The 27,067-nt window shown below is 37.0% G+C and overlaps 1 protein-coding gene across 1 annotated transcript; it reads left to right on the plus strand.

Moving 5' to 3' along the window:
* The first annotated feature begins 364 nt into the window (after positions 1-364).
* Positions 365-27,067, plus strand: LOC131901703 (low-density lipoprotein receptor-related protein 1B-like). The gene is made up of 5 exons (XM_059252805.1): positions 365-461; positions 828-995; positions 8,936-9,118; positions 23,417-23,617; positions 26,612-27,067. Exons 1-5 carry the CDS (start codon positions 365-367, stop codon positions 26,863-26,865), a joined length of 903 nt encoding a protein of 300 aa, XP_059108788.1. The 3' UTR covers positions 26,866-27,067.

A 27,067-nucleotide genomic window follows, 5' to 3' on the forward strand; every position in this document is an offset into this window, starting at 1 on the left:
GGGCATAGACTAAATCTACAAAGATGAATAAAGGGAACAATTAAGGAAACGACCAGAACAATTTTAGGTTCCCGAAGCATTTATGTAACCTTGGCAGTTTAAGAATTATTATGCAATTAGCCAGATGATCTTAGCTCTGTCACCTTGCTTTTTATGTGCAAGTAATGTTTTTCTTCCCTGTACTTAGTTGTATCATTATGCCAAGTCATTCTAAATGCAGGCAAATGAGTTATATATTAATCAATGTCATTTAGTTCCATTTAATCCATTGTCTTTGCGATGGCCAGTCCTGAGGATGAATCATTTCTAATGTGAACATACAGTTTCCATGTATGAATTCAGTCGATTAGGCAGGAGGGGAGGAATGAGCAGTAAATGGCTATGTCAGAGCATAGAGACAAAGGCACTGGGTGGAAGATACAGCTACAAGTTCTGCGGCATAGAAATGGTGGCTTCGAGTAGTAATTTCACCATAATTCTACTGCACTGTGTCACTTAACAGTCCCATAGTCACAACTTTCCTCTTAACCCTTGTGGCAGAGAGGCAGTTAGTGGGTGGTTAGTTATTCATAAACAAACTAGATTTGAAGCTGCAAAATCTAAAGTCAGTACTTTCCTTCTCTTGGTTCTGCATTTGCTATTAAACCAGAAGAGATGTAACGTCAGTATAAAATGAGACTTATTGACTGTTCCCGGGAAATGTTGGTCATGAACGTATCTTTCCTTTTTCAAAATCATAAGCAAATTCTGCACAGAAAATGTTATAAACGTAAGGAAAGAATGTTCTTCAAAGTGAGTTTTTACTAGCTTTTAGTGTTTCTCCCCAGATGATGACTACGGGGACAGGAGTGATGAGGTGGGCTGTGTTCACTCTTGCTTTGATGACCAGTTCAGATGTCCCAGTGGCCGGTGTATCCCGGGGCATTGGGCCTGTGATGGTGACAGTGACTGTGGAGACTTCAGTGATGAAACACAAGTCAACTGCACCAAATCGGGTCAGTAATTTTATCAATCTCTGAAATGTCATGACAGATTGATACATAAATAAACTCTTTAGAGTGTATTATTAAATCACAAGCAAATTTTTGCTCATCATATTAACAATACACAGGAAGAACAAGATAATATTACCTTTGACCTCAATGTTTTTAATTTTTTCCTTTCTTTTCTCTGGTTTCTTACTTCAGTGGTGTCCAATACTTGGTTGATTTCTGTGCCCATTACTTTCTATATTCATTAAATGCTTTGGTACAATTGTTCTAACCTTACACAAATTTTAAAGTGTCTGAAAAAGGAAAAAGAAATATATAAAAAGATAGTTTTACTTTGATATTATACCAAATCTCTTTCCCTGAGATTGGAATTAAGCATTTAGCAATACGTCTAATTTCTCCCATTTCAGACTGATTGACTATCAAAAATGAAATGAAAGAGGGTGGAGCGTCCAGGACTGTGGTTCTTAGCAGATCTGTGATAAAGCAGACCCTGTCAATAGCATGCATTGCTTTGTAAAATATAAAATATAAACCATCAAACATATTAGTATATTAAAAACAATAGCAGAATCACAGGAAAGTGTCAGCTTTCAAAACAATAATATTGTCATCTTTATCATTTAACTGACAATTTCTACTAAAATCACTTATTTTTATTAATTCCATAAATATTGAGTACTAAGGGCTAACTAAAATGTTTAAAATATCCATAGCATCTCTTTAAATAGGTGACATTTAAATAGGTGGACAATAAAATGCTTTTTTAAGGTGGTAGAATCTAGAGACTCATTTACACTGTGGAAGCTTAGTTTTCAAAGGCTCTCCCTAATAGACACATGTGTCTTCTCCAAACATTTGAGAACTCATGTGACTGTTAGTATCTCAAGAATTTTATTCCATGTGGTATTCTCTCTGTCATTGGAAACTGTGGCTAACTCTGCATAGCAGGTTTTTAAAAGAAGGCCCCTGGCTTTTATGTGAATTTGCCAATTGATGCATTTTTATTTGGCCTGTATTATGAGAATCATAGCAATGATCGAAAATGACTTTTCAATGTCCCTGAGCTCTGAGGCAAGGAAACATAAGTATTCGTTTTGTTGGTTGACATGATTCATAGTGGTTTTCTTTGAGGGGGGACAGAGGTGAACAAAATAGAAACTAGAAAGGAAGCAGAAAATTACTAAGAAAATTTTTCATGTGGACATTTGAATTTAATTGTCTTCAAATCAGGGGGATATTGAATTATTGATGGAGCTAATATTAAATATTATCTGTCTCTTATTCTGCATTGTGCAATAACCTCATGTCCTCTCTCCTTTTCTTTCCCATGACTCTCTTCTATCTTTCTCTCCTTTCTTCTCTCAATGTATTTATTTTGTGAGAATATGTAAAATGAAAATTCTTAATACTAAACAGGCATAGAAAATAATTGCATGGGGACATTTTTCCTTTTTAATAGGTATTTGAAGCATTTGTCTACAGAGTAATTGACACCTCATTAATGCACTGCAGTTTAACTCATTTGCCCTCCTCACAGATGACTCTTCAGGCTTCTCATAGGGTGTGCATCTGTGGCCTGCTGGCGGTGGCCCATAATATGCTATAAAAGATAAATTGCCCCAAAGTTAAATTATTTTCACCTAGAAACAAGATCCTATCCATCTTTTCTATGTATATTTGTTGCAATTTAAAGAGACCATTGCACATTAATAAGTTTGAACAAGTATTTCAGCCTCACAAATACCCACAGCCTCTTGTAAACACTAAAGAATATTTCAAGTTGAATTATCATACAAGCAAAGACATTTGAATTTTGCTTTGTTTTGTTTTTTGAGACCGGGATTCTTTGTGTAACCACGTTGTCTGTCCTGGAACTCACTGTGCAGACCAGGATGCCTTTGAACTCATAGAGATCTGCCTGCCTCTGCCTTACTAGTGCTGGGATTAAAGTCTTGAGTCACCACTGCCCCGCTGAGACATTTCAATGTTAATAGCCTTAGTTTTTCACAGCAACTCAGTTTTCCCACATATTACTATAAAGGCCAGACTGTCAGTACGACCTTCTTATATGGTAGAACACTAAGGAAATGATTGAGATAATCTATATGATTCGTGGACATATTTCAGGAAGCCTTAGAGAATTGACTCAGTTTTAGTTTTAAGGTGTAAACTATACAAGGATTCTATAACAAAATATGCTGCGTGATGAGGAGTGGGCACAGCAATTGAGTAAAGATGACATTTAAGATGGCTTCAGGACAAAAAAATTCCTTTATTTTCATCCTCTATTATTTTGATTATACATTCTGGCACAGAAGTTATGAAATATAATATTGAGATATCATGTGGAAGTTATTATCTTGTATACTTTTATCTATAGACTTGTGTGGCTAGTGACAAGGTAGAAATTTGATATAATTAGTCACATAGTTCTGTTTCAAAACCTGCTGTGGAAGAAAGAGCAGGAGTTTCTGGCTTGAGTTTAAAAGACTAGCTGTCAAAGCTCATTAAATTCCTCAAATAATTGCTCAGCACTTTGCTGTGCACTTCCTGGAAGACAGAGCATATGGTGCAGCCCCTCTTGACTCAAGTTCTTTTCAAAGGAGTAGAACAGTTCACAATCAGAGTATTTCATATAGAATCTCTATTTCATAAAATTCTTATTCAGTTTGTGTTTTCTCAGGCATCACATTCAGAAAGGAAGTATTTCCATGGCCATGGTGGGTTTTTCATAACAATGTGATTTGCAACTCCAACAGAACAGTTCTCCTCTGTGTTAATGAGCATCTATCCCTTTGTCTCTGAATTTTATTTTGTTAGGGTTTCTCATTTTATAACTTCCTATAGTCAAAGAACACAGTGTCTTCATACGGCTTTGTTGTTACACACACACACACACACACAGAGAGAGAGAGAGAGAGAGAGAGAGAGAGAGAGAGAGAGAGAGAGAGAGAGAGAGAGAGAGAGAGTCAATTTTGTCGTGGAAAATCATTCACAAGACTTCAATCTTTCTTTGATGTGATTCAATTGAACTTTGTGTTTTGCTTGGTCCTATTTCTTCTACTGTAACCATGACCTTTGTATGTTTGTTGTTTTCGGTTGTCCTAGGTGAATAGTTTTGTTTTGTTTAGTTTTTTTTTCTTCCATGGTGATCCAGATTTCCTGGGCATTTTGTGTTAAGACTTTTTTGGCTTTAGTGTTTTCTTTGATTGATGAATGTATTTCCTCTATTATATCCCCCACGCCAGAGGTTCTCTCTTCCACCTCTTGTATTCTGTTGGTTATGCTTGCATCTGTAGTTTCTGTTTGTTTACTCAGATGTTCTATTTCCATCTATTTCCATCATTTCCTCGGTTTGATCTTCTTCATTGTTTCTATTTCAATTTTCAGGTCTTGAACTGCTTCCTTCACATGTTTAATTGCTTTTTTTGGTTTTCTTGGCTTTCTTTAAGGGATTTGTTGATTTCTTCCAATTTTTTGTTTGTCTTTTCCTCAATTTCTTTAAGGAAATTTTTCATTTCATCTTTAAAGGCCTCTATCATCTTCCTAAATTTATTTTTAAAGTTGCTTTTTTCTGTTTCTTCTATGTTGTGATGTTCAGGTCTTGCTGTTGTAGAACCACTAGTTTCTAGTGGTGCCATATTGTTCTTTATGCTGTTTTATGTATTTTTGCAATGGCATCTACCCATCTCTTCCTCCAATAGGTACAAGAGTTGCCTGTGTCTGAGGGAGCTGTTCTTGGTCCACTCTGTGCTGGCTGTGCCTATGTTTCAGGAACTGCTCTTGGTCCTTCCTATCAGAGCTCTTGGTCCCCTTGGTCTAATCAGAGCTCTTGGTCCAATCAGAGCAGTTGGATTCTATGTCTCAGGGAGCTTCTGACATCTCAGGTGGATGGGTGGGTATGGGGCAGGAAGTGGGTCTTGTAGAATGCAGGGTCTGGTCTGATGGGAGGTGTTGGTGGAGATGCTTGCCCTCAGGAGTCTTCTCTGCTGGCCTGCACCTGGGGCAATGATGGGTCTAGGGTTGTTTTATTTTTTTGTTTGTTTTGTTTTGTTTTTATAACTGGCTGGACTCAGAACTTAGTATAGGGGAAGTTTTTGAGAGACAAAGCATGGCCGTTTACTGTGTACCAAAAGGTTCATACCCAAATGTGGTTTACAAGTGTTTTATTTACTTCCTGATTGCTGTGACAAAGCACCTTGACCAAAGAGACTTATAGAATGAGTTTATTGGGGGCTCACAGTTTCAGAGGGTGAATCCATGACCATCATGGCAAGTAGCAGGCAGGCAACAGGCAGGCAGGTGTAGCACCTCAGGAGTAACTAAGAGCACAAGGAGAGAGAGAGAGAGAGAGAGAGAGAGAGAGAGAGAGAGAGAGAGAGAGAGAGAGAACACTAAATGAGAATGGTGTGGGCTTTTAAAAACTCAAAGTCCACCCCCAGTGACACACTTTCTCCAAAAAGGCCACACTTCCTAATCCTTCTCAAACAGTTTCACCAACTGGGTGTGAAGCATTCAAACATATGAGCCTAGGAGGGTCATTCTCATTTAAGCTACCACAACAGATAAAGATATACTGTCAAAGTGAGATCCATCTTTTCTTACAAGTATACAACCATGTATGTGAAATAGTAAAATAAGGACTCTGGATATTCTTGATATGCATAAATACAAATACATAAAATAATTTTGATTTCACTTCGACAATTTAATTTATTTAAATTATGTAACATTCTACTGATGCCTTTTTCAAAATCTCACCTTTATTTCACCCTTTTGGTTGGTATAAGACACTGCTAATACCTTTACATGGTTATTTCTCTGTTAGTCTCCTCTGAAAATATTTTAAAGTTGCCATCCAATAATTTAGCATATTTATAATAGAAGAGGTGACAGGTTTTTTCCAAGTTTGTATTTCACCTACACTTTGCAGTTTTTCCTAAAAGCAATTTAATATTTTTCAAATATTTGCATTCTACATTTTAAAGGGACATTTAAGATGGCTCGGCTCACCTTCCTCCAGGACCGTCGAGGCCTCTGCTCATCCAGGTCTGGGGCTCGTCAACAGGGCGGTCTCCTCCCAGCGATGGCCCAGTGTTCCTGCGCAGACCCGCCGCCTCAGGCTGCAGAGGCCGGGAAGGACCGAGCTGGGCCTTCGGGTGGCCGTCGTTCTTTCCGCCGTGCCCGCCGGCAGCTGGAGAAGTCCTCGAAGGCCTGGCTGGGGCATCTCCACGGCCCGTCCTGGAGAGCAGGGCCCGGTGGAGTCGAGGAGGCCGTGTGCAGAGGTCGCCGCCATCGAGGAGCTTCGTCGGCGGGGGAAAGGGGAGCTGCAGGATCGCGGTCGGCCGGGCTGGTGGCTGCTGTCAGGGCTCAGGTTCCTGGGGTCCGCAGGACGGAGACCAGGCTGTTCCCGGCCCCCCCCCCCCCCCCCCCCCCCCCCCGGGCTCACCCCGCACAGGCCGGAGGCCGCGGGGTCCCGGAGGAAGGAGGCCTCACTCCCTAGCTCGCCATGCTCTCCGCCGGAACTGACTTGGCAGTTCTCCCTATTTCTATATTTTTTTGCTGGCTGGCCACCAGGTGAGGGAGTAACCCCAGGAAAGCTAAACTGTCTGAGGCAATATAGAGTTTGCAGATCTTTTCATTAAAAAACTAACTTCTCCCGTGACCTTATAGAAGAGTAAAATAAATGTTAAATTTTATTAGAAAAAACAGACTGAATTTTAGTAAATTAAATATAAAAAAGGAAATGAGTTTTCATATTCTTCTTGATTTCTGTATGAACCAATTTCGTTTTATCTTTGAGCCTCTTCATAACCAAAGCCCTTCTAGAATGGTGTCTTCAAAATGGTATGGTGATAAAGAGGGCAGAGGAGTCACTGCTGCAGATGTTATCACTGATATTTATTATCTACGTGCCTTTTTGAAAATTAATGTTTTGTGTTTTTCTAAGAACTGTCATTTAGTCAATTATTTGTTTTGTTTAACAAAGTAAAAGAAGCAGATGAATGATTCATTTCCATACAGGGCTTTATCCAGCCCGCCACAGTTACTGTGCAGTATAGAGTTGGGACTCCGTAATGGAGCATGGGAGACATAATGGGTAGGAGTAAAACAAATGTTGAAAAACGTGGAAAGTATTATCTTTTCTTGAGAGTCAAAAGTGCTGAGTAGCTTATAGGTTGAGGGGAGCATTTGATATTTAATGACATAAACTATTACATATAAGGCCAGTTTCATAAAACTGTAATACTTAACCATGAGATTTCTTAATAGAAGATACAGTTTATTTTGCCTGTTTTGTTTTTCATAGAAATTCAGTCTCTCATAAAGCCAAAGACAATATTAGGTAAAGTGTACACAAGAAGGTAGTGGATGCTGGGGAGAATAATGAGACATAGAGCAGGATTCACACATGAAAAATGTATGTCCGAGCATACTTAAGGGAACTGTTCTGCCATGCTAGGTTGACTCTCCATGCTACACTGAATTTACCGTTCCTAAGTTTGTAAATGACTATAATTTAATTGTTTGTAGTAACAATTAGATGTTACAATAGCCTACAGAGTTTAGATTAGTAAAGTTACAAAAAAGTAGGAAAAAATCTATAGAGGAAATCCCATCTGTATTTAAATGTGGAGACTGGAATCCCTGTTCTGTACTACCTTGACTATTGTCCTTGCTTTACCAGACACTTTTCTTGCCTCTGCACTGTTAACATTTACTCCTCCAGCAATTCTTTGGAAGCCACACCAAGCCTTCCCTAGTCTTAATTAATTCACTTGAAAATTCTTAAATAAAACAAAAAAACCTTACCCATTTATACCACAAGGGGAAGCAACAGCAAACACTATAGTTAAAATACTTATTTACAAACATCAAATGTGGTCCTCACAGTAGCACTTCCAGGTGGGCAAAAGGACATCTGAAGGTACTGGTAGTAGCTTTAGTGACATCAGAATTTTGGTCTTAAGTGAGTCTATTACTAAAATCCTCACTTTAGATCATTAACAAGCCAAGAAATTAAGTAGGTGAGTAATTGTCAGCATAGGCAAATTAAATGATCTTTGCAGATATGCAATTAATTCATTACATTAAAACTTCAGTCGCAAATACATGTGAATATATTTATTTTAGAACAGTGCTGGGGAGTATTGGTTAATATACTCATGATATTAACTATTTTGAAACTTTAAAAAATTGATTATACTTGCATTGTTCAGTTGTTATAGTGTAAGATATGTCTGTGCCCTGATGTTTATATTCCCTTATTCTTCGTGATACTTAATTTACGTTTTATCAACAGGCTGGACAGTAGTGTATCTGGGTAGTATATGCACTACTTTCAGTAACAGAATTTGAACACATACTATGTTATTAAATTCACCCCTAAAATTTTCTGTTGTGATTGTAGAAATGAAATCTTGCATCTTGGAGCTGTTTTCCTTATTGTGTATGTTTCTTTGCTTTCAAATTCTCGGTTACTATTTTCTAAAGGTTTTCTTAGTCACAAAGTGCTTATTATTTCATTGGTTGTTTTTTTTTTTTTTTCTTGGTAATTTGAAAGAAGTTACTCCAGGAATGTCAAAAATCAAGCAAAATCTCAATAGAAGATTTTGTTTACATGACTTGGAGAAAGTGCTTCAAAGACAGTATCTGAAGGTACTAATTAAGACAACAGTCAGACATCCACATAATCTCTTTACTCATTTAGCTAAACCTTTAGGAAATCTGCCAGAGACAGCAAATATTTCTTCTTTTAATTACTAATGTTTGTAAAGTAGATTTGAAATGCTTGAGCATTTCATAGCTGTTACAGTAAAATATATAATTTCTCTAGTATAATAATGTTACCCAAAGAGATTATTATTTTAAAAATGACAGTAAAATCACAATTTCTCTCCTATCTTGCCCCATTTTCTCCTTCCTCATTTAAAATTAAGACGTTCACTCTCCGGCTGGCTGCACTGGGAATGAATTTCAGTGCCGCCCTGATGGAAACTGCATCCCGGATCTGTGGCGCTGTGATGGAGAAAAAGATTGTGAAGATGGCAGTGACGAAAAGGGCTGTAACGGGACCGTCCGACTGTGTGACCACAAAACCAAGTTTTCCTGCAGGAGTCCAGGTGAGCACCGTGAACACCCAGGGAGCAGAACCCGTCAGCGCAGGCTCCATCTGTAGCTCATCTCTGAAAAGCATTCTTCGTCTTTGGTAGATAAGCTCACATTATCTGTGTAATACTAGTAAGGTATCTGTCAGAAGCATTATGGGTCAGACACCATCCTATCAATGTTTTCTTTATGAACTCATGGAGGAAACAGAAGTATTTAACTTGCTAAGAATTACGGAGATTGAATAGCAGAATTAAAACCTGACATCAGTGTATTTGGGTTCAGAATCTGTAATTGAATCTCAGGGTCAAAGAGGCATGTGCTAGCCCACACTCAGTAATTCTATAGATAAAATCCTCCCCAAATGCCAGTTGGGAGAGTGGGAAACACATGTTAATTTACATCTACTTTCCTAGATTTCATTGCCATCGCTTGGCTCCTGCTAAGTGTTTGCCATTTGAATCTGATTATTTTAAGAGTCATTGGCTATACTGTTATTTTCCATAAAGGTGTCTTTATGACATTTCCAGTTTTTCTTACTTACAGAGAGTCCCTCTTGAGATCCCACTGACTTATTTCTCTTTCCATGCCAGATGGTGAGATAAAGTTAAGGAAAGAATGAATGCATTATATTTTATTTAGCTGTGAAATCAACCATTGAAAGAATTTCCGATAGGTTTCATAATATCATTTCCTGTGGGTTTCACAATATATTCTTGAGTCACCCTAGAATTTCTCTCTATTGCTTGTGGGTGGCTTAACCATGAACTTTCAGCTTTCCTCTTTTTTTCTGTATTCCAAGCAAGAAAGGGAGTAGAACAGCTGTCTGCGTACAGAATGGGAAGGTTGTGGCTGATGGCCTTTTGAAGACAATGAGCCTTGTGTTTCTTCCCCAGGCATGCCACATTTATCACACTGAAACACTGAAATCAAAAGAAATATTTGCTTTATCACAGTTGTATAAAAATAGATTCTCCTATGGCCTATTCGTGTTGAAGATGCCATGAAAGACTGAAACCTCTAAGGATACGAGATAATATACATAGTTACTCCCTTTAAGTTAGTTATACTCTCAGGTATTTTGGTCACAGCACTGAGAGAACACAGTAACTTGTATAATGGATTTTTAAACTCAAATACTTCCAATCAATAAATAAATCACAGGAGGTGTATTTAAAGTTTTATAATTAAGTTAAATAGGAATGACTTCACAGTAAAAGTTCTATAATGAATTTAATGAGTTTAAAGATAGGTTGTTTTATATAGCAGCAAATTTGGGCAGACATAATGGAGTTCACATTTACCCTCTGCTACCTTCCCCTGCCCAGGTTCACTCCCCATCAATATCCTGCCACAGAACAGTGCATTTATTAAAATATTTAATATGCAGCAGTAAGTCACACTTCACCAAGGCCCTGTGTTCCAGCAGCATTTGCTGTTGGTATTGTACATTGATGAGCATTAGAAAGTGTATTATTATGTGCATTCACATTAATATGTAGAATCCTCCATACCCCACTTGTTCATCCTTATCTCCCCCTTTGCCTTGGAAACTGTTAATGTACTAACTGTCTTACCAGTTCCAGAATGTCACATATCTGTACTCACACAGTGCAGTGACTTTTCATATTTCCTTCGTTCACTTAGAAGTATGACCTTAAATGTCTTCCATGTCTTTCCATAGCTTATCCACTCCTTTCTTTTTGCACTGAAAAACAATCCACTTTCTGGTTGTACCAATGTGTAATTTTTAAAATTTTTTCATCTACTGATGAATGTCTTGAAACAAACATTTATTAAAGCTTATGCATGGGCTTTTATGAGGATTTATAAGAAATTGCCAGTTAGAAATTTAAACTCTCCTAAGGGAAAGGTGTAGCTGAAGTTTTCCTGGTCCTGCCTGGCCATGATCAGGACAAATCTCTTTCACCTACCAGTCCCACAGCTACTCAGACCCAAGCAAACACACAGAGACTTATATTAGTTGTAAGCTGTATGGCCATGGTTCAGGCTTCTTGCTATCTAGTTCTTATATCTTAAATTAACCCATTTCTATAAATGTATGCCTTGCCACGTGGCTCGTGACTTACCAGTATCTGTCATGGCGGCGGCTGGCAGCATCTCCTGACTCAGCCTTCCATCTCCCAGAATTCTCCTTTCTCCTTATCCTGCCTACACTATACTTCCTGTCTGGCTACTGGCCAATCAGTGTTTTATTTATCAATCAATCAAAGCAACACATTCACAGCATCCCCAGTACTTCCCCTTTTCTTATTTTTTTCAAAAGGGAAGGTTTTAACTTTAACATAATAAAATTACATATAACAGAACATTTATCAAGCAAGAATTACAGTTACAATATCTAGTCTATTTTTAATAGTTAGACTATTTGTATTTGGCAAAATTAAAGAAGATATCCTATCTATCCCATATTTGTGAGTCTAAGTTTTCATATCTAACTTATCTTTTATCATGATTAACAAAATTATAACTATCTAGTCTTCAACTACATCAAAGACCTCAGAAGGATATAATATTACCTGGGAAATGAGAGAAGGATGTAAGCAACTTTCGTGAGTTTTGGGAGAGTAGACAGACCAGCTGGACAGTCATCTAATGTTCCTTTGTAAAGTTGGGGCATCTGTCTTCAGCTCACAGGCCTAGAGTCTCTCAGTCACTTCTCTGTGTCCTGTAGATTGTCTAGCAGTTTCCTCTGTGAAGCAGGAACCTGAAGGACCATTTTGCCAAGCCAAGTCCAGTGGTCACCTTCCTATTGGTCCTGCATGTCCAGTCGATCAAAAAGTCCAGGCAAGAACAGTTTCTTGCCCAAATGGCTATTTTTGCCAAGAAGAAGATAAACTCCATATAGAGTGTCTTCAATGCCCATCCTCCTTTCTGAAGTAAATTGGTGCTGCCAAGAGCAGACATGTCTCACTGTCCAGAACGTCTAAATTTTTAAAACATTTTAAATGCCATATTCTCTAAGTCTTTGGAGTGTTTGAAGATTACCTACCTAATTGAATTATATCTATGTATATGTAGAAAACGTAACAAGACTATAAGTTTGACTATCATAGAAGACTAATTATTAATCTATATGTTTAAATTATCCATTACAATTTAAATGAGTTACATAAACATAATACTTCAAACAAGAATAGATAGATATATATATATATAATATAAAAAAATTAACTTTAAAATTGTATCAATAAACTAAAATCCATAGCAATGTAAAACATTTCAAACAAGTTGTTGTTCTTTAAAAGTAAGTTCATTAATCTACTCTTTCATCCTATCATATCTATATCAGGAAGGGGGAGAGGGCAGGGATGCAAACATTGTAGTATCACATAAGGTAGAGGTTTTTTTCAGTAACAGAACTCATGACTATTCAATGCCATCATTGTGTCCCTGTGACTACACGTTGAGAACGGCAAAGGATATGACAATTGGCAAAACACTTTTAAGTGAGAAAAAATTGAAATATTATTCTTATAACAAAGATTATTTTTTGAAGTCTTAAAAATAAACCTTGTCACATTTTTGTCTCTCTCCAGAGGGAATGAGAGCTATGGCCAAAGCAAGATGTAGGTGTCATTTTTTTACAGCATCTTCTTTTGATTAACTACCTTTCCAGCGATTGTTATAAATTGATGTTAAGTCATATTCCTTCACACTAGATACCATTAAAATACACAACATACATTTTCCTGTCAGGTCTCAAAGTCAGGTTAAGAATTATGTATAAAGTGATCCTTAGCAAAAAGATGTAACTAAGGCAGCTGATGAGCTTGGGCCTCTCCTTAACTGGCTCCAGCTCCGTGCTGAGTAGGCATGTCCTAACCATTCACTATGGGTTCCTCTGAGTCACAAAGCCTTGTTCTTGTCTCAGTTTGAATTGTTTTGTTTTCTGCCCTAGTGTTAGATCAGCAAATGCAATGTGAAAAGCAATTTCAATCTGGAGTTTTAGACCTAAAAGGATCTTTCTTTTCTATGACCAGCCATTGGAATACTTTCATTTATTTCTCACACAAATAACATGGGAAGCTTTTCATTATCTATGTGTCACAAAACTAATGAAATACTTTGTGTATTCCTTTCCATGAGCATTGTACATTTTGCTTTTGATTTTTCTCTGTGAAAATTGTAACTCTTTGCCTGTGTGTTTATTCTGTCTAAGGTTAACCTACTGTGGGATGTTGTTCTGTAAGCTGTGAATATGTGTTGCTCTGATTGGTTGATACATAAAATGCTAATTGGCCAGTAGCCAGACAGGAAGTATAGGTGGTGCAAGCAGATGAGTAATAAGCCTGAGCTAGTGGCCAAGCAGTTATAATTAGTATAAGCTTCTGAGTGATTATTTTATAAGTGGGCCATGGGACTGCAGTGGCCTGGTGGGACTGAAGAAACTTTCTGGCTACATTAACCTTGTCCTCTTTTTTTGTTTTGTTTGTTGTTGTTTTAAGGATACTTACAATGTGATTCTATGAGACAGTGTGTATAGGAAATTTTATCATCTTTGTTTCTTGTTCTTCATTTTCTTTCTCCATACTAATTATCATCCCCTTCTTAAACTCATGTTGTCCAACAATCAGCCAAAAAGCAATCTTTTAACTTTATTCCTCCCTGTCTTCCACCTTCCCTTGTGTTGTGTACCTTCATGTCTTGAGTTCTATGTATCCCTTCATGCTTTGCATTCTGCCATTGGTGCAAATTTCTCTCTGAGTCATCAGAAGTAATTCTTCCATTCAAAGTGATCTGTCTTGAGACCATCTCTGTACTTCAGTAACTGAATGACATCAGATGATGTACTAAACATTTGCTCCAGGCTCCTGACACATAAAATAGAAATGATGAAACTAACAACTTAGCAAATGCACACTGACTGGAACGCAGCCTGCCCAGAGCTTCTCTGTCTGTGGACACTGCAGCCTGTCCTCTCACTGCAGTGCTTGACCACAGGTCAGGTCTCTTCCAATGTGGTGTCCTCACCTTGTCTCTTTTTCCCACCTAAGCATTTAAATCTCTTGCCTTTTATTTTCATTTTTCCTTGTCCTTTTCTGTTGATTCTTTTGGTTTCATTTTTAAAATATCTATTGAGGATACAATGTGGGTTAGGCATTACATATAATTTTGTTTGTTCAGGTAACTGCCTTGTAAAGCTCTATCCTGAAGTTCAGCCCCAACTTGGAAATCACAATCTCAGTACTTTTCTCAACAGCCCACTTTCTTTCTTTCTTTTTTCATTTTTTTTCTTTATTAAGAAATTTTCTACTCACTCTACATACCACCACAGATCCCATCTCCTCCCTCCTTCCACCCCCAAGCCCTCCCTCCCAAGTCACCCCACATCCCCACATCCCCCAAATCAAGGTCTCCCATGGGGAGTCAGCAGAGCCCAGCACACTGAGTCTAGGCAGGTCCAAGCCCCTCACCACTGCAACAAGGCTGTGCAAGGCATCATACCACTGGCACTGGGCTCTTACAAGCCTGCCCATGTACTAGGGACAGATTCTGATCCCTCTGTCTCGGTACCCCCCAAACAGTTCAAGCCAAACAACCATCTTCCATATCCAGAGGGCCTACTCCAGTCCCATGGGGCCTCCACAGCCACTAGTCTACAGTTCATGGGCTTCCACCAGTGTGGCTGGTCATCTCTGCACATCTTGCCATCACAATCTCGATGTCCCCCACCTTTAGAATTTCTCCTCTCTCATCGATTGGATTCCCAGAGCTCAGCCTGGTGCCTGGCCATGGATCTCTGCATCTGCCTCCATCAGTCACTGGACAAAGGCTCTATGATGGCCGTTAGGGTATTCACTAGACTGGTCACCAGAGTAGATCAGTTCGGGCACCCTCTAGACCACTGCCAGCACTTCCAGGTGGGGTCATCCTGTGAGCCTCCCCGGCACCCTGCCTCTTCCTATTCCCATGATGTCCTCATCTATCATGGTATCTCCCTCTCTGCCCTCCCACTCTGTCCCTGTTCCAGCTTGACCCTCCCATTTCTCTATGTTCATATCCCCCACTCCTTGCCCCCGCACCTCCCCCCTCTCCCAAGTCCGCTCATGTAGATCTCATACACTTCTCCTTTGCTGGTCACCATCCCACTTTCATCTGAAGAGCCATCTCTCCATTTCTGCTGATAGCATCCTCATTCCTAGACACTCACAAGTAAAGCAGAGTACATATTTTGCACTTACTTGTGAGTGTGTCCAACTTCTAATCTTGCTGATGTCTCTGCATTGTCTCCATCAGTCATTTCTTCCCTCCTAGAGTACTATGGCTTATAGTTAAGCTGGCACAATCTATCACTTGGTAATATTACACTGCCTATATTTGCCCCTCACATATGCTTGCTTCAATGTGTTCTAGACTCAGAATGGGATTCTTATCAAAACATAACAAAGGAAATTGAATGCTAAGGAAAAAAAAATTCATTGTCAAAAGTTTAGAAAACATACCTTCAATTGGTAATCAACATTTCATGATCTACAATCCAACAATGACTCATTGCTTCTTTTTGAATAGGTCCCACCTTTCCCTAACTTAATGCATTTAGCTAAGAGGAGTATCCATCCACTGTGTGAGTTATATTAAGCAACTATGTCTAAAACTAGGTGTGATTATAGTCATACCTGAAAATAATTCATACAATTCAGGATATATGATTCTGTGGCTATAGGTCATGACTATATTAAGAAAATCATTCTTAGAATAAAATAAAAAAACATGTTCATAAAATATAACTTTTCAACTTTCCAATTATAAAAATTTTCTATATTCTTGAAATTTCACAGTAGTCTTTGATGATTAAATGCCTGTTATTTCCACTATGATCAACATTTTGCACCAGTTTGTTTTTCTTTTTCTTTTTAATTTTTTTAATTTTAGACTATTTTTCATCCCTAATCAGTGAGCTTGATATAACAAGAAAAACAACAAAATCTCAAATGACTATGAAGGCAAATGAAAATATATAAACAATAGGGTACTCCCTCAAGAGTTTGTAGCTCTCATGTCCATATATTCATCAATAGCTAGCTAAACATGTAATGCACAATAAATATTTTCTAATTCAGAGTGAATCTCAGAACTGTCAGAGCACTGAAAACATTTGCAACAGAAATGGCAAGTCAGATAGCAGTGTTATAAATGTATTATAAATGTATCATCTAACACATTGGTTTGTCTCAAATATTCTTTTCTCTTCATCTTAATATTCTTTGTGTGTGAGGGAGAGTATTTCTGTATGCATTCATGTGTATAAATTTAGGTGTATTGCAAAGGTTAGAGGAGAAACTTGGCTGTCTGTCTGTCCTTGCCTTAGACTTTGTTTGAGACACAGTTTTTTGTTCTCTGCTGTGTATTCCAGGCTCTCTGGGCCATTAGATTCTGGGGATTTTCCTGTCTCTGTTTACCTTCTCCCTACAGGATACCCGGGATACAGATTTTCACACTCGCCTTTGACCTTGGTTCTACAGCTTCAAACTCAGAACTTCACACCTGTACAGCAAGCATTCTTCGCATTGAGCCACATTCTAATATTCTTTTTTAATACTAAAGTATTTTAATTTATTTTCTGTTTGCGGGCATACATATACATACCATGGCTCCATGTATAGTTGACAAGTGAGGAATCTATTCTCTCCTTCCACTGTCTGGGCCCCAGTGATTGAACTCAGGATCTCAGGCTTGGCAGCAAGCACCTTAACTCTCTGAGCTATCTTGCTAGCCTTCATATTCTTAATATTAGTTATTGAGTTTTTTTCTAGAAGACAAAGGTTCCTTTAATAACATAAATTAACTTTCATAAAGATTCTAGCCCTATGTGGTGGCATATACCTTTAATCTGAGTATTTGGCAGGCACAGGCAGCTGATTTCTGTGAATTTAAGGCTAGTATGGTCTACATAGTGAGTTCCAGGCCAGATATGGCTATAAAACAAAACAAAATGAACAAACTTACAACAAAACAAAACAAAAAAAGATACACATTAGTGAAGTGGGACACAAAAAGTCCCTCATAGTCTTTGCATTTTGATGAATTTTTTTAATGTAAATAATGTTTTCATACTATATATCCTGGCCAAAATTTCCCCTCTCCCTACTCCTCCCAGTTCCTCCCCACCTCTCTTACCACTCATTTCCACAACCTTCCTGTCTCTCCTTTAAAACAACAAGCATCTTAGGAATAATAATAAAATAAGACAAGAAAAATCCAAAATAAACAAATTGGAATATGACAAAAACAACCATCTAAGAAAAAGAGCCAAGAAGGCACAAGAAATGCACATAGGCACAAAGACACACACATTCACACCTGCAGAAATCCCATAAAAACCCACAACCAGAAGTTCTCAATTAAAAAAAAGTGGTCAAAACTTTTAATAGAGAAGAAAAACTGAAGAAGAGATACTTGGTTATTTCAAAACAGTAACTTATTTTGTATAGTCAGAAATACATGTAACTTTCATTGAGATAGTGACTTTATGATGGTATTTAGTATGGATTGTATTTTACACAAGCATACAACTCAACAAAGTCCTCCTGATGCTTGATCATGTATGTGACAGTGTGTGATTGTACTAGATGCCAATGTTCCAACTGTTTGGGTTTGTTGTTTTTCAGCTTTGTTGTTTCTATTTGGTCAATTTAGTTTTCTTGACTTGAAGTAAAAATGTACAATTACCATAATAAAGTCTTGCACTATAGTTATCAGGTTAAAAAAATACAAATAAATCAGAAAATAGAACTCTACTTCTTAACTATCATCCATTACTACTTTTGCCCACTCTAAGAAAGAATTTGTAAATGGCAAGGTTTTGCTTCTTTGAGTGTTACTTCAACACATTTTCAAACTTTTATTTCACAGATAAGGGGAGAACTTTGGAATATTTTGGGGTGTTTAATTTTTATAACATTGGATATTTATTAATCATTCCAAAGTATTAATAACTTCTCCAGCACATCTGACCAATATTAATTTGTGTTTGTTTTGTTGGTACCAGTGTGGTCCATGTCTTAGCATCCTCTATTTGAAGGTGGCAGCATCTCAGAGTATCTCAGAGTATCTGGTTGTCCAAAACTTCATGTCCAGTGACTTCAACAGATGGTGATCCATCTTGATCCAAATTGAATAAAACGCATCATTCTTTGAATGTATTTACTGAGGCTATTTGCTTTGGAGTTTCTTTTATTAATAATTATAAATTAAAAATTTCTTGAAACTTACAAGTTAGGTCTACTCTACCTATATTTTTGTTAGAATTAAAGATGAAAAAAAAAAACAAGACATAAATAAGGACTTCAGTTTCAGACTCCCCCTAAACTGTGAAAGGAGGGGAATTTTTTAAACTTGAAAGGTGGACCTAGGCTCTAGGCTCTGTCCTAACATTAATTCATATTTCTCATGATGTACAATAGAACTTTGGAGACAATCTTGTGAATATGATTTATTTACCTTCACAGATAGAGTCTCCATTAGTAATAGCACGTAGATTCACTGTTATTTTGATGATAAAAGATCAATAGTGATTTGTAGATATGGTTGTTCTACTGCTGGTCTGGAGTCCATGGCAAGAATGTCAGGATGCATTGATTGGTGTTGCCTAATGAGAGGGGAAGTGTTACCTTGATTCACCACCTCAAAGGAGGAAACCACCCCATTCTTGAAATCCCCTGTCATGGTGTTAAACTTGCAGATGACTCTACACAATTTATTCTTTTAACTAGAGGATTCCATATTTTAGGGAACAACTGTGTGCTATGCATCTATCTAGTCTTCTTATTTGGATTGTATCTTCCTCATTGGAGGTGACAGAGTCTATGTATTTTGTTTCATGGTGTTTTGTTTTGTTTTCTGAAGCCTCTGTGAAAGAGTAACTCACAAAACATCTGGATGTACAGGCTGTATAATTGTCTGTTCAGTCTGCTGGACTTTGGGGCAGGTGTACAAGCATATCGTCATCATCATTTTTAAAACCAATCCACATTCTACAGAAAGGTTATATAGATGTAAGACAGAGGAAGATAATACAACACAGAAGTATTTTTCAGTCTACCTTGCTCTGCCCTGTGTTGTTGGTGCCTCTTACTTGGCATGGGCAATCACCTTTATCTAATTTTCTGTACAGTCTTCTAGAGAGATTTCCCTCTGTAGCTGTGGGTTCTGAGATTCATGGAATAAGCTGACTACTAACTAAAAATATTTGAAAAAATATTGTGTCTATACTGAATATGTATTTAATATATATTTCACATCATTATTCCCCAAAGTAATATTTACAAATATTTATTTAACATTTACACTGTATTAAATTTGGGTTTCATAAGTAATCCAGTGACATGGGCATATTATAGGCAAATACTACACCCATTTAATATAAAGGACTTACAAATTGCCAACTTGGGATCTGTAGAATTTCCTGGAACCAATCTCTTGAGGACACCAAGGCATACATATACATACACTAACGCATTTATGGAAATGAAATCATACATAGTCATACATATGTGAATCCTTTTAATGTATAAGGAAGCCCACACCTGTTTGGTTAACACCTTTTTAAATTGATGTCTTATAAGATGGTTTCTTAGTATGCTATGTTCATTTTCTTTCACTGAATTCACTATTACAGTATATTATGCTGCAATCCTGGTTACTTTCTTATGATGAGAATTTGAATTTCTGACAGTCTTTCCATAACAAGCAAAACACCGATATACACCACTGCATGCAGTAATTTCAAAATTAGATTGCTTGTTTTAAAGATTTGATGAGTTTTGTATTCGCACACTTTTTAAAAACTTTGTCCTACAAGGACGTTACTCCAATATACAGTCCTTCAACATTTGATGAATTTCATGCACCCTTCTCAAATCTATGTACTTACCCAACATTTTGATCTTGACTTGCCTAATAGAAAAGAAATGGCATCAAACTAACATTTAGTTAATGTTTTAAATTTCAAGAGCTGTTAAACACTCTATATTTATATTATTTCATTAAAATGTTGTACACATGTTAGAATATTGATCTTACCCTACCAGTTTGACAAAACTCTCTGTATGTTAGATAAATATGCCCAGTAATATTTGTATAGTTTTTACTGAAATTTATGATCTGTACATATTAATGGAACTCTGTATGCTGTTCCAACATATGCATCAAATGCGCACTGATCTATCAAGCCCCCTCCTCCTTTGACAACTTCTAGTAATGACTATTCTACATTCTGATAGACCTTTTGTTTATTTGTTTAACACTACATGTGAGAAAGAACATGTACCATTAGATTTATGTACGTGATTCATTTCCCTTAACATAATTCCTTCAAGTTCCATCCACATTGCTAGAAGTGAAAGAAATTTTATTCTCTTTTAATACTGACTAACATTCAATTGCACACGCACGTGTGTGTATGTTTGTGTGTGTGTGTGTGTGTTTGTGTGTGTGTATGGAAGTCTACACAAAAAATATAGTTTATTCATCTACTAATGGGCACATGGGCCTACTTCACTTTTTAGCTGTTATGAAAATTATCACAATATACATGACAAGTAGTTATCTGTTTAGTAAGTTGATATTATTTCCTTTAGATATATAGCCAGAAGAGGGGCTGTGGCACATCTACCTTGAGTTATTTTAAAGAAACTTCAATATTAGTTTTCAAAACATTTATATTAGCAACAACAGTGTATATGAGTTCCCTTTTTGTCACATCCTGGTCAACATTTATTTTTAAATTTTAAAATAGTTTGTTATTTTTTGTTTTTATTTATTATTTGTAGGTGTGTGCATACACATACACTGCAGTGCATGTGTGAAGGTCAGAGGACAATATGTAAGAGTTGTTTCTCTCCTTCTACAATATGTCCTGGCATTGAACTCATATCAAGTCAGGCAGTCAACATCTTTACCCACTGAGCCATCTCATCTGGTGTAATTTGGTATTTTTAATGTTACTTTTTACATCCATTTAATTAGAATAAGATGGTGACTCCTGGCTTTAACTTACATTTTCCTAGTGACTAATAATATTTAACAAATTTGAATTTTTTTTTGTGATTTGTAGTTTTTCTTGGAAAATTGAAATTCACCCATTTTGTAAAGCAGCATTACTTATTTTTTTGTTTTGTTTTTGCTAAGCTTGGGAATTTCCTTCTTCATCATGTATATTAATCTTTGGTCAGATGGCAATAGTTGTCTTCACTTTGCCTCTCACTTGTTTTGTGAGTGTGTGTGTGTGTGTGTGTGTGTGTGTGTGTGTGTGTATACGTGTGTGTAGAATATACTTGCTGTAGTGCCTTCTGGTACCATACAGGTTAGCTAAAACAAGGAGAATACTTTGTAGTCAGTACCAACATGATTTATCTATATCTTGTGATGAGTGTGTGGTGTCTTCAGCAATAATATCTTTACATGGAGTTCTGGTGGGCAATCGAGAACAACAGCAATAACTTATATTGTGTTAGAGGTCCCTGGGACACATCTACTGACACCATGAGACGCATCCCATATCTGAAATCCTATGGCAATCTAGGAAGAGCATTATACCCAGTTAAACCCACAGATCGAAAGATCCAGCTATGAGTGAGAATATGTAGCATTTATATTTCTCAGACTGGGCTACCTCAGTCAATATGTTTTCAGTTCTATTTACCTGATGCTTTCATAATTTCTTTTTTCTTTACAGTAGAATAAAATTCCATTGAATATGGATATCACATTTTCATTATCTATTTATTAATTGATGGAGATTTGGGTTGTATCTAACACCTAGCTATCAAGAGTAGAGAAGCTATGAATATGGGTTTGCATGTGTCTTTGTAATAGGAAATGAAGTTGTTTGGGTGTATGCCCAGGTTTGGTATAGGTGGGTCATGTGGCATATCTATTTCTAGTTTTTTTGAGGAGTCCCCACACTGATTTCTAAGAACCTGTGGCAGTTTACCCTCCCACCAATAGCACATGAGGTTCCTCTATTCCTCATATCCTAAGCAGCATTTGTCACAACTAATTTTCTTAATCTTAGCCATTCTGACTGGGATAAGATGAAATATCAAAGAAGTTTTAAGTTGCTATTCCCTAATGGCTAAGGATGGTGAACATTGTTTAAATGTTTCATAGACATTTTATTTTTTTTCTTGTGAGAACCCTCCACTCATTTCAAGGCCTACTTTTTGATTCAATTGTTTTCTGGCAGTTTAGGCTTTTATGTTATTTGTATATTCTGGACACTAATCCACTGTTAGACATACAGTATATGCTTTTGGTTTTGTTTTCATATTCTGTAGGCCTCCCCTTCAATTGATTAGCAGTTTCCTTTGCAATACAGAAGTATTTTAATTTCATCAGGTCCCATTGGTCTATTGTTGGTCCTGTTTCCTAGGTGACCAGAGTCCTATATAAAAACCTAGAGCCTAAAATGTATTTCCTATTATTTTTTTCTAAGTTTCAGTTTCGAGTATAACATGGAAAATTCTTTTGTTTCACTTTTTGTTTGTTTATTTATTTATTTATTTATCTATTTATTTATTTATTTATTTAAAACAGGGTTTCTCTGTGTAACAGCCCTGGTCCTGGAGCTCAATTTGTAGACCAAGCTAGACTTGAACTCATAGAGATCTGTCTGCCTCTGCCTCCCCAGTGCTGGGATCAAAGATGTGCACCACAAAACCTGGCTCCTAATATTGAATTTTTCATGTGTTCTAAATCAATTTCTGTACATGATGAAAGAGAATGATCAAGTTTCATTCTTCTACATGTAGATGGCAAATTTTCTTAGCAACAGTTGTTTCAAATATTTTTTTTCTGTGTGTCTTATTTGTTTGATTTTTTTTCATCTTTGTCAAAATTCAGGTGTCTGTTGACGCATGAATTAATACTGGGTCCTCAAGTCTTCTGCAATGATCAACGAATCTGTTTTTGTGTTGAGTCCAAGATGCTTTTGCTACTTTGGTTTTATAGAAACCTGAAATCAGGGCTGGCAGTTCTTCACAGAGTGTTGTCTTTGGTGCTCAGGCTTACATTTGTTATCCAGGGCTGACATTCTTTTATGAAGCAACTTTCATAATCATTTCAAGACAAATAGGTAAAAAGTGTTGAAGTGCTAAGGTTCCATGTATAATTAAAATGCCACTCTTCCTAAAATAAAGCATCTGCCTAAAATTCAGCTTGGGTCATAACTAATAGTCTTTGCCTGAATTTAAGATTGTGAAATCACTGGCATAAAGAGTGTCCTTCTAAAGTGGACTTCTGGGATCTAATTACAAAATTCAAATGCATTTTCTTTTCATTCTCTTAAGGGAGATGCATCAACAATGCCTGGGTCTGTGATAGAGATGTTGACTGTGAGGATCAGTCTGATGAAGAAGACTGTGACAGTTTCTTGTGTGGACCACCCAAGTACCCTTGTGCTAATGACACCTCCGTGTGCCTGCAGCCAGAGAAACTCTGCAATGGGAGAAGGGACTGTCCAGATGGGTCAGATGAAGGCGACCTTTGCGGTATGCTTGTTCTGTCCCATTTCCTTCTCTCCAGATATTAGACCCTTGCAGTGTACTCACATCTACTTATGATCATTATACTCATTCATTCCATTTATTCCCTTCAAATGAGACTTTTTGCATTAAAACTTATATATAACTTTTAGGCACTAAATGGCCTTTTAAAATAATAAGATTTGACCCAGAATTTCTGAAAACAACAGAAAAGGAAAACTAGATTATGCATTACCAGTTCCATAGCTCAGCAAGGGTTACATCTCTAACTCCTGACAATTCCACAGTTGAGCAATTACGGACGGGAGTCATTAAGAACAGGGAAGCCTTCTCACTGCGGACCTGTAGGGTGCAGTTCCCCACCACTATGTGGATGTTGAATAGTCTTCAAACCTTACAGAAGAAACTCTGTTTTTGTTTGTTACCGCAAAAGGGAGAAGCTGGATAATGAGGCAGACTGTTGCTATGCTGCTGTGTCTGTTTTGAAGTCTGTGTAGAACAGTTTCCCTGAGTATGCTTAACTGGTTAAAACAATCAATGCAACAAACTCTAAAAGAACTTGGAATAACTATCTCCCATGTCAAACAATAAATCTGAAGGAAAATAGGTTTTCCATTCTGAGGAGATCAGAGACTTATCATGTAGAAGATTTAGGGATTTAGGTATGTTTGCTAAACAATACTGAAGGAGGCATTTGTAAAAAGTCTAAAGAATGATAAGAACAAGTAGCCCCCTGGAGCTATAAGTGATAATGGCTAGGAAAGGATGACTAAATTTATTAATCCAAGGAGTGAAAGGCTATGCTTGGCCCTGGAGTTGTGTTTGTATGCAACTGAGCATCAGTAGTATATTTGTATTGTGTGAAAATTGTTGTCACTCCATTTTAAAAGGTACGTAATAAAGCAACATTTCTTTCAAAGATTCTATAATTCTATAAGATTATCTTTTAATAGTAAAACATTTTACATACCAACTACAGATCCCCCTCTCATCCCTCCTTCCACTCCCCCCACCCCAACTAAACCCCCAACTCATCCCTCATCTCCTCTTCCAAAAGGGTAAGTTATCCCATGTGGGGGATGGAAAAGCCTGGTACATTCAGTTGAGGCAGGACTCAGCCCTTCCCCCGCCTCAAAGGTGAGAAAAGTTAAAGAACTGGCAATGCATTGTCTGAGAGAATACTGATGTTTAACTTGTACACTGTTTTAGATTTCAAGGTGAGTTTTGTTTCCACTGAACTATTTTGTTAAACCCACAGATGGCATCAGACATTCTTAGAGCTAAGATAAAGTGATATTTGAAATAAACTAAAAACATTGTGAAAACTTCTTTCTTTTTATTTTATGTTATTTTTTTAACCTGTTGTGCACAATGGCATTTCTTTACAGTAATTCTCTTGAAAAAGAGTGTCAATGAAATTAAAATAGGGAAAATATTTTAAAATGGCTACAATTATTTAGTGATTATGGTTACTGGAGAACAAGCATATTTGGAAATAAATCTATTTTTCCTCACAAAAGAATACCTACTATGAAGTGAATTCTTAAAGAATAATGGCTAAGAGAATTATATTCCTTTTCTTACTACTACAACTGTTTTAATAATGATGAATAGTATGGAAAAAGGTAAACCATCAGAAAACTTTAAAATATAGGAATCTTTTATGAATGTCTTGCATTTCGGCCCATTTTTACAAGAAATATACTAGCAGCACCAGGAAATATTATATTATACCTGTATATATTACTACAATTTGTCCATCATTACACAATAGTCCTTTTAGCACTTGCCTGAACAAGCACAACTAGATCAGTTTTGAGAAACTTTTTTTTTTTTGAAGTGTCTATTTTGCGTGATTTCTGTTGTTCTTTTGTTTTGTTTTAATATACAGTCTCACTGTGCAGAGCTGGCCAGCCTCAAACTCCCTGTGTAGCCCAGGTTGGCCTCATACCACAGAGATCTGCCTGCTTCCATGTCTCTAATGCAGGAATTAGAGGCATTCACACCCAGCTCAAACATTTTTCCTGAGGAAATGTGGAGAAGCTCCTGCCTGTCTGCTGTGTACTTGTGTACTTGTTGCCTCTTTAGGAACTGTAGGATACTCTAGGGAACCCTAGGGGACAGTAGAGCTGTAAAAAAAAAAAGAAAGAAAGAAAAAAAACTATCTCAGTCAAGAGCATGACATTTTCCCACACTGGCCCAAATTATAGAAGTTATATCCTATTTTTAAACTTTAATTTTAATAATAAGATATCTTAATTGCATATTCAACATCAGGCTGATAAACATAATTAGAAGTATTCTATATCTCTCTAGAACCTAAAATTTTGTGATTAAAAGAATAATAAATGTATATATATATATATATATATATATGTATATATATAAAGTTAAATACAAATGGCATGAAGGAATCAGTCACTTTCTTTAGCAATTATGTGTATTATTCATATGGTTGCTCATTACTTGTGCCAAAATTCAGGTGTAAATTTGTTTGTGTATTATGTGTTTCATTTCCATGACCTCATTGAATTAATCATAACAACCAATATATAGGGCATGAGGCACAAAAAAAACTACTTGTCATTATGATGTTAATTAGATATGAACATATATGTGTTTATTTATAGTCTTTAAATACTGAAATAATCAATGTCTGTGTCTCCTTTGAAGACATCTACAATTGATTTTGCACTTCTTCTGAAAGGTTGAAGGTAACTTTCCCAGTTTTAACAAAAGTATGGAACTCTATTTATGGGCAAATGTAAGCTATATTACAAATTTAGTATAAATGAAAATTTATATTCCCAATTCTTATCATTTAGAAATAAATCTGACATTGCATTATTTCAAGCAGCATTTATAGTCCAGTGACTGTGGGGAGATTGTCTTATATTGGGTACAAAATCCCCGACTCTAATTTCATACCTGGAGAATTCAATCAGTGACTAGTATGGCATAAGACAAACAATATGACTGAAAACATCTGCCCTTTGACAGATGAATGTTCTCTGAACAATGGAGGTTGTAGCAACCACTGTTCTGTTGTTCCTGGAAGAGGAATTGTCTGCTCCTGCCCAGAAGGACATCAGCTCAAGAAAGACAACAGAACCTGTGAAATTGTGGACTACTGTGCCTCCCACCAGAGGTGCAGCCAAGTGTGTGGGCAGCACAAGCACATGGTCAAGTGCTCCTGTTACAAAGGCTGGACACTGGGTACAGATGGGGAAAGCTGCACCAGTGTGGGTGAGTAGATACTGCAAACCATGAAAACAAACCCCCAAACACCTTGAAAACTTTTAATGGAAGGATTCCATTTATTCTCTATATAGCCTTTAAAAGTTATGTCACTTTTAAGCTGTTCCAATACCTCTGGAAAAGATGTGTTATAACATACCTTCCAATTATAGTTCTCTGACCCTTAGCCATCTGATCACTACCACTCTTCTAACCGGT

The sequence above is a fragment of the Peromyscus eremicus genome, unplaced genomic scaffold, assembly GCF_949786415.1.
Source record: "Peromyscus eremicus unplaced genomic scaffold, PerEre_H2_v1 PerEre#2#unplaced_220, whole genome shotgun sequence".
Taxonomy (NCBI): domain Eukaryota; kingdom Metazoa; phylum Chordata; class Mammalia; order Rodentia; family Cricetidae; genus Peromyscus; species Peromyscus eremicus.

Excerpts from the sequence above, each read along its gene's own strand:
- LOC131901703 (XM_059252805.1), top strand. The coding sequence starts at position 365 with ATGAGCAGTAAATGGCTATGTCAGAGCATAGAGACAAAGGCACTGGGT. Across the intron at positions 462-827 it reads AGAAATGGTGGCTTCGAGTA|ATGATGACTACGGGGACAGG; the intron begins GTAATTTCACCA and ends GTTTCTCCCCAG. Across the intron at positions 996-8,935 it reads AGTCAACTGCACCAAATCGG|ACGTTCACTCTCCGGCTGGC; the intron begins GTCAGTAATTTT and ends TTTAAAATTAAG.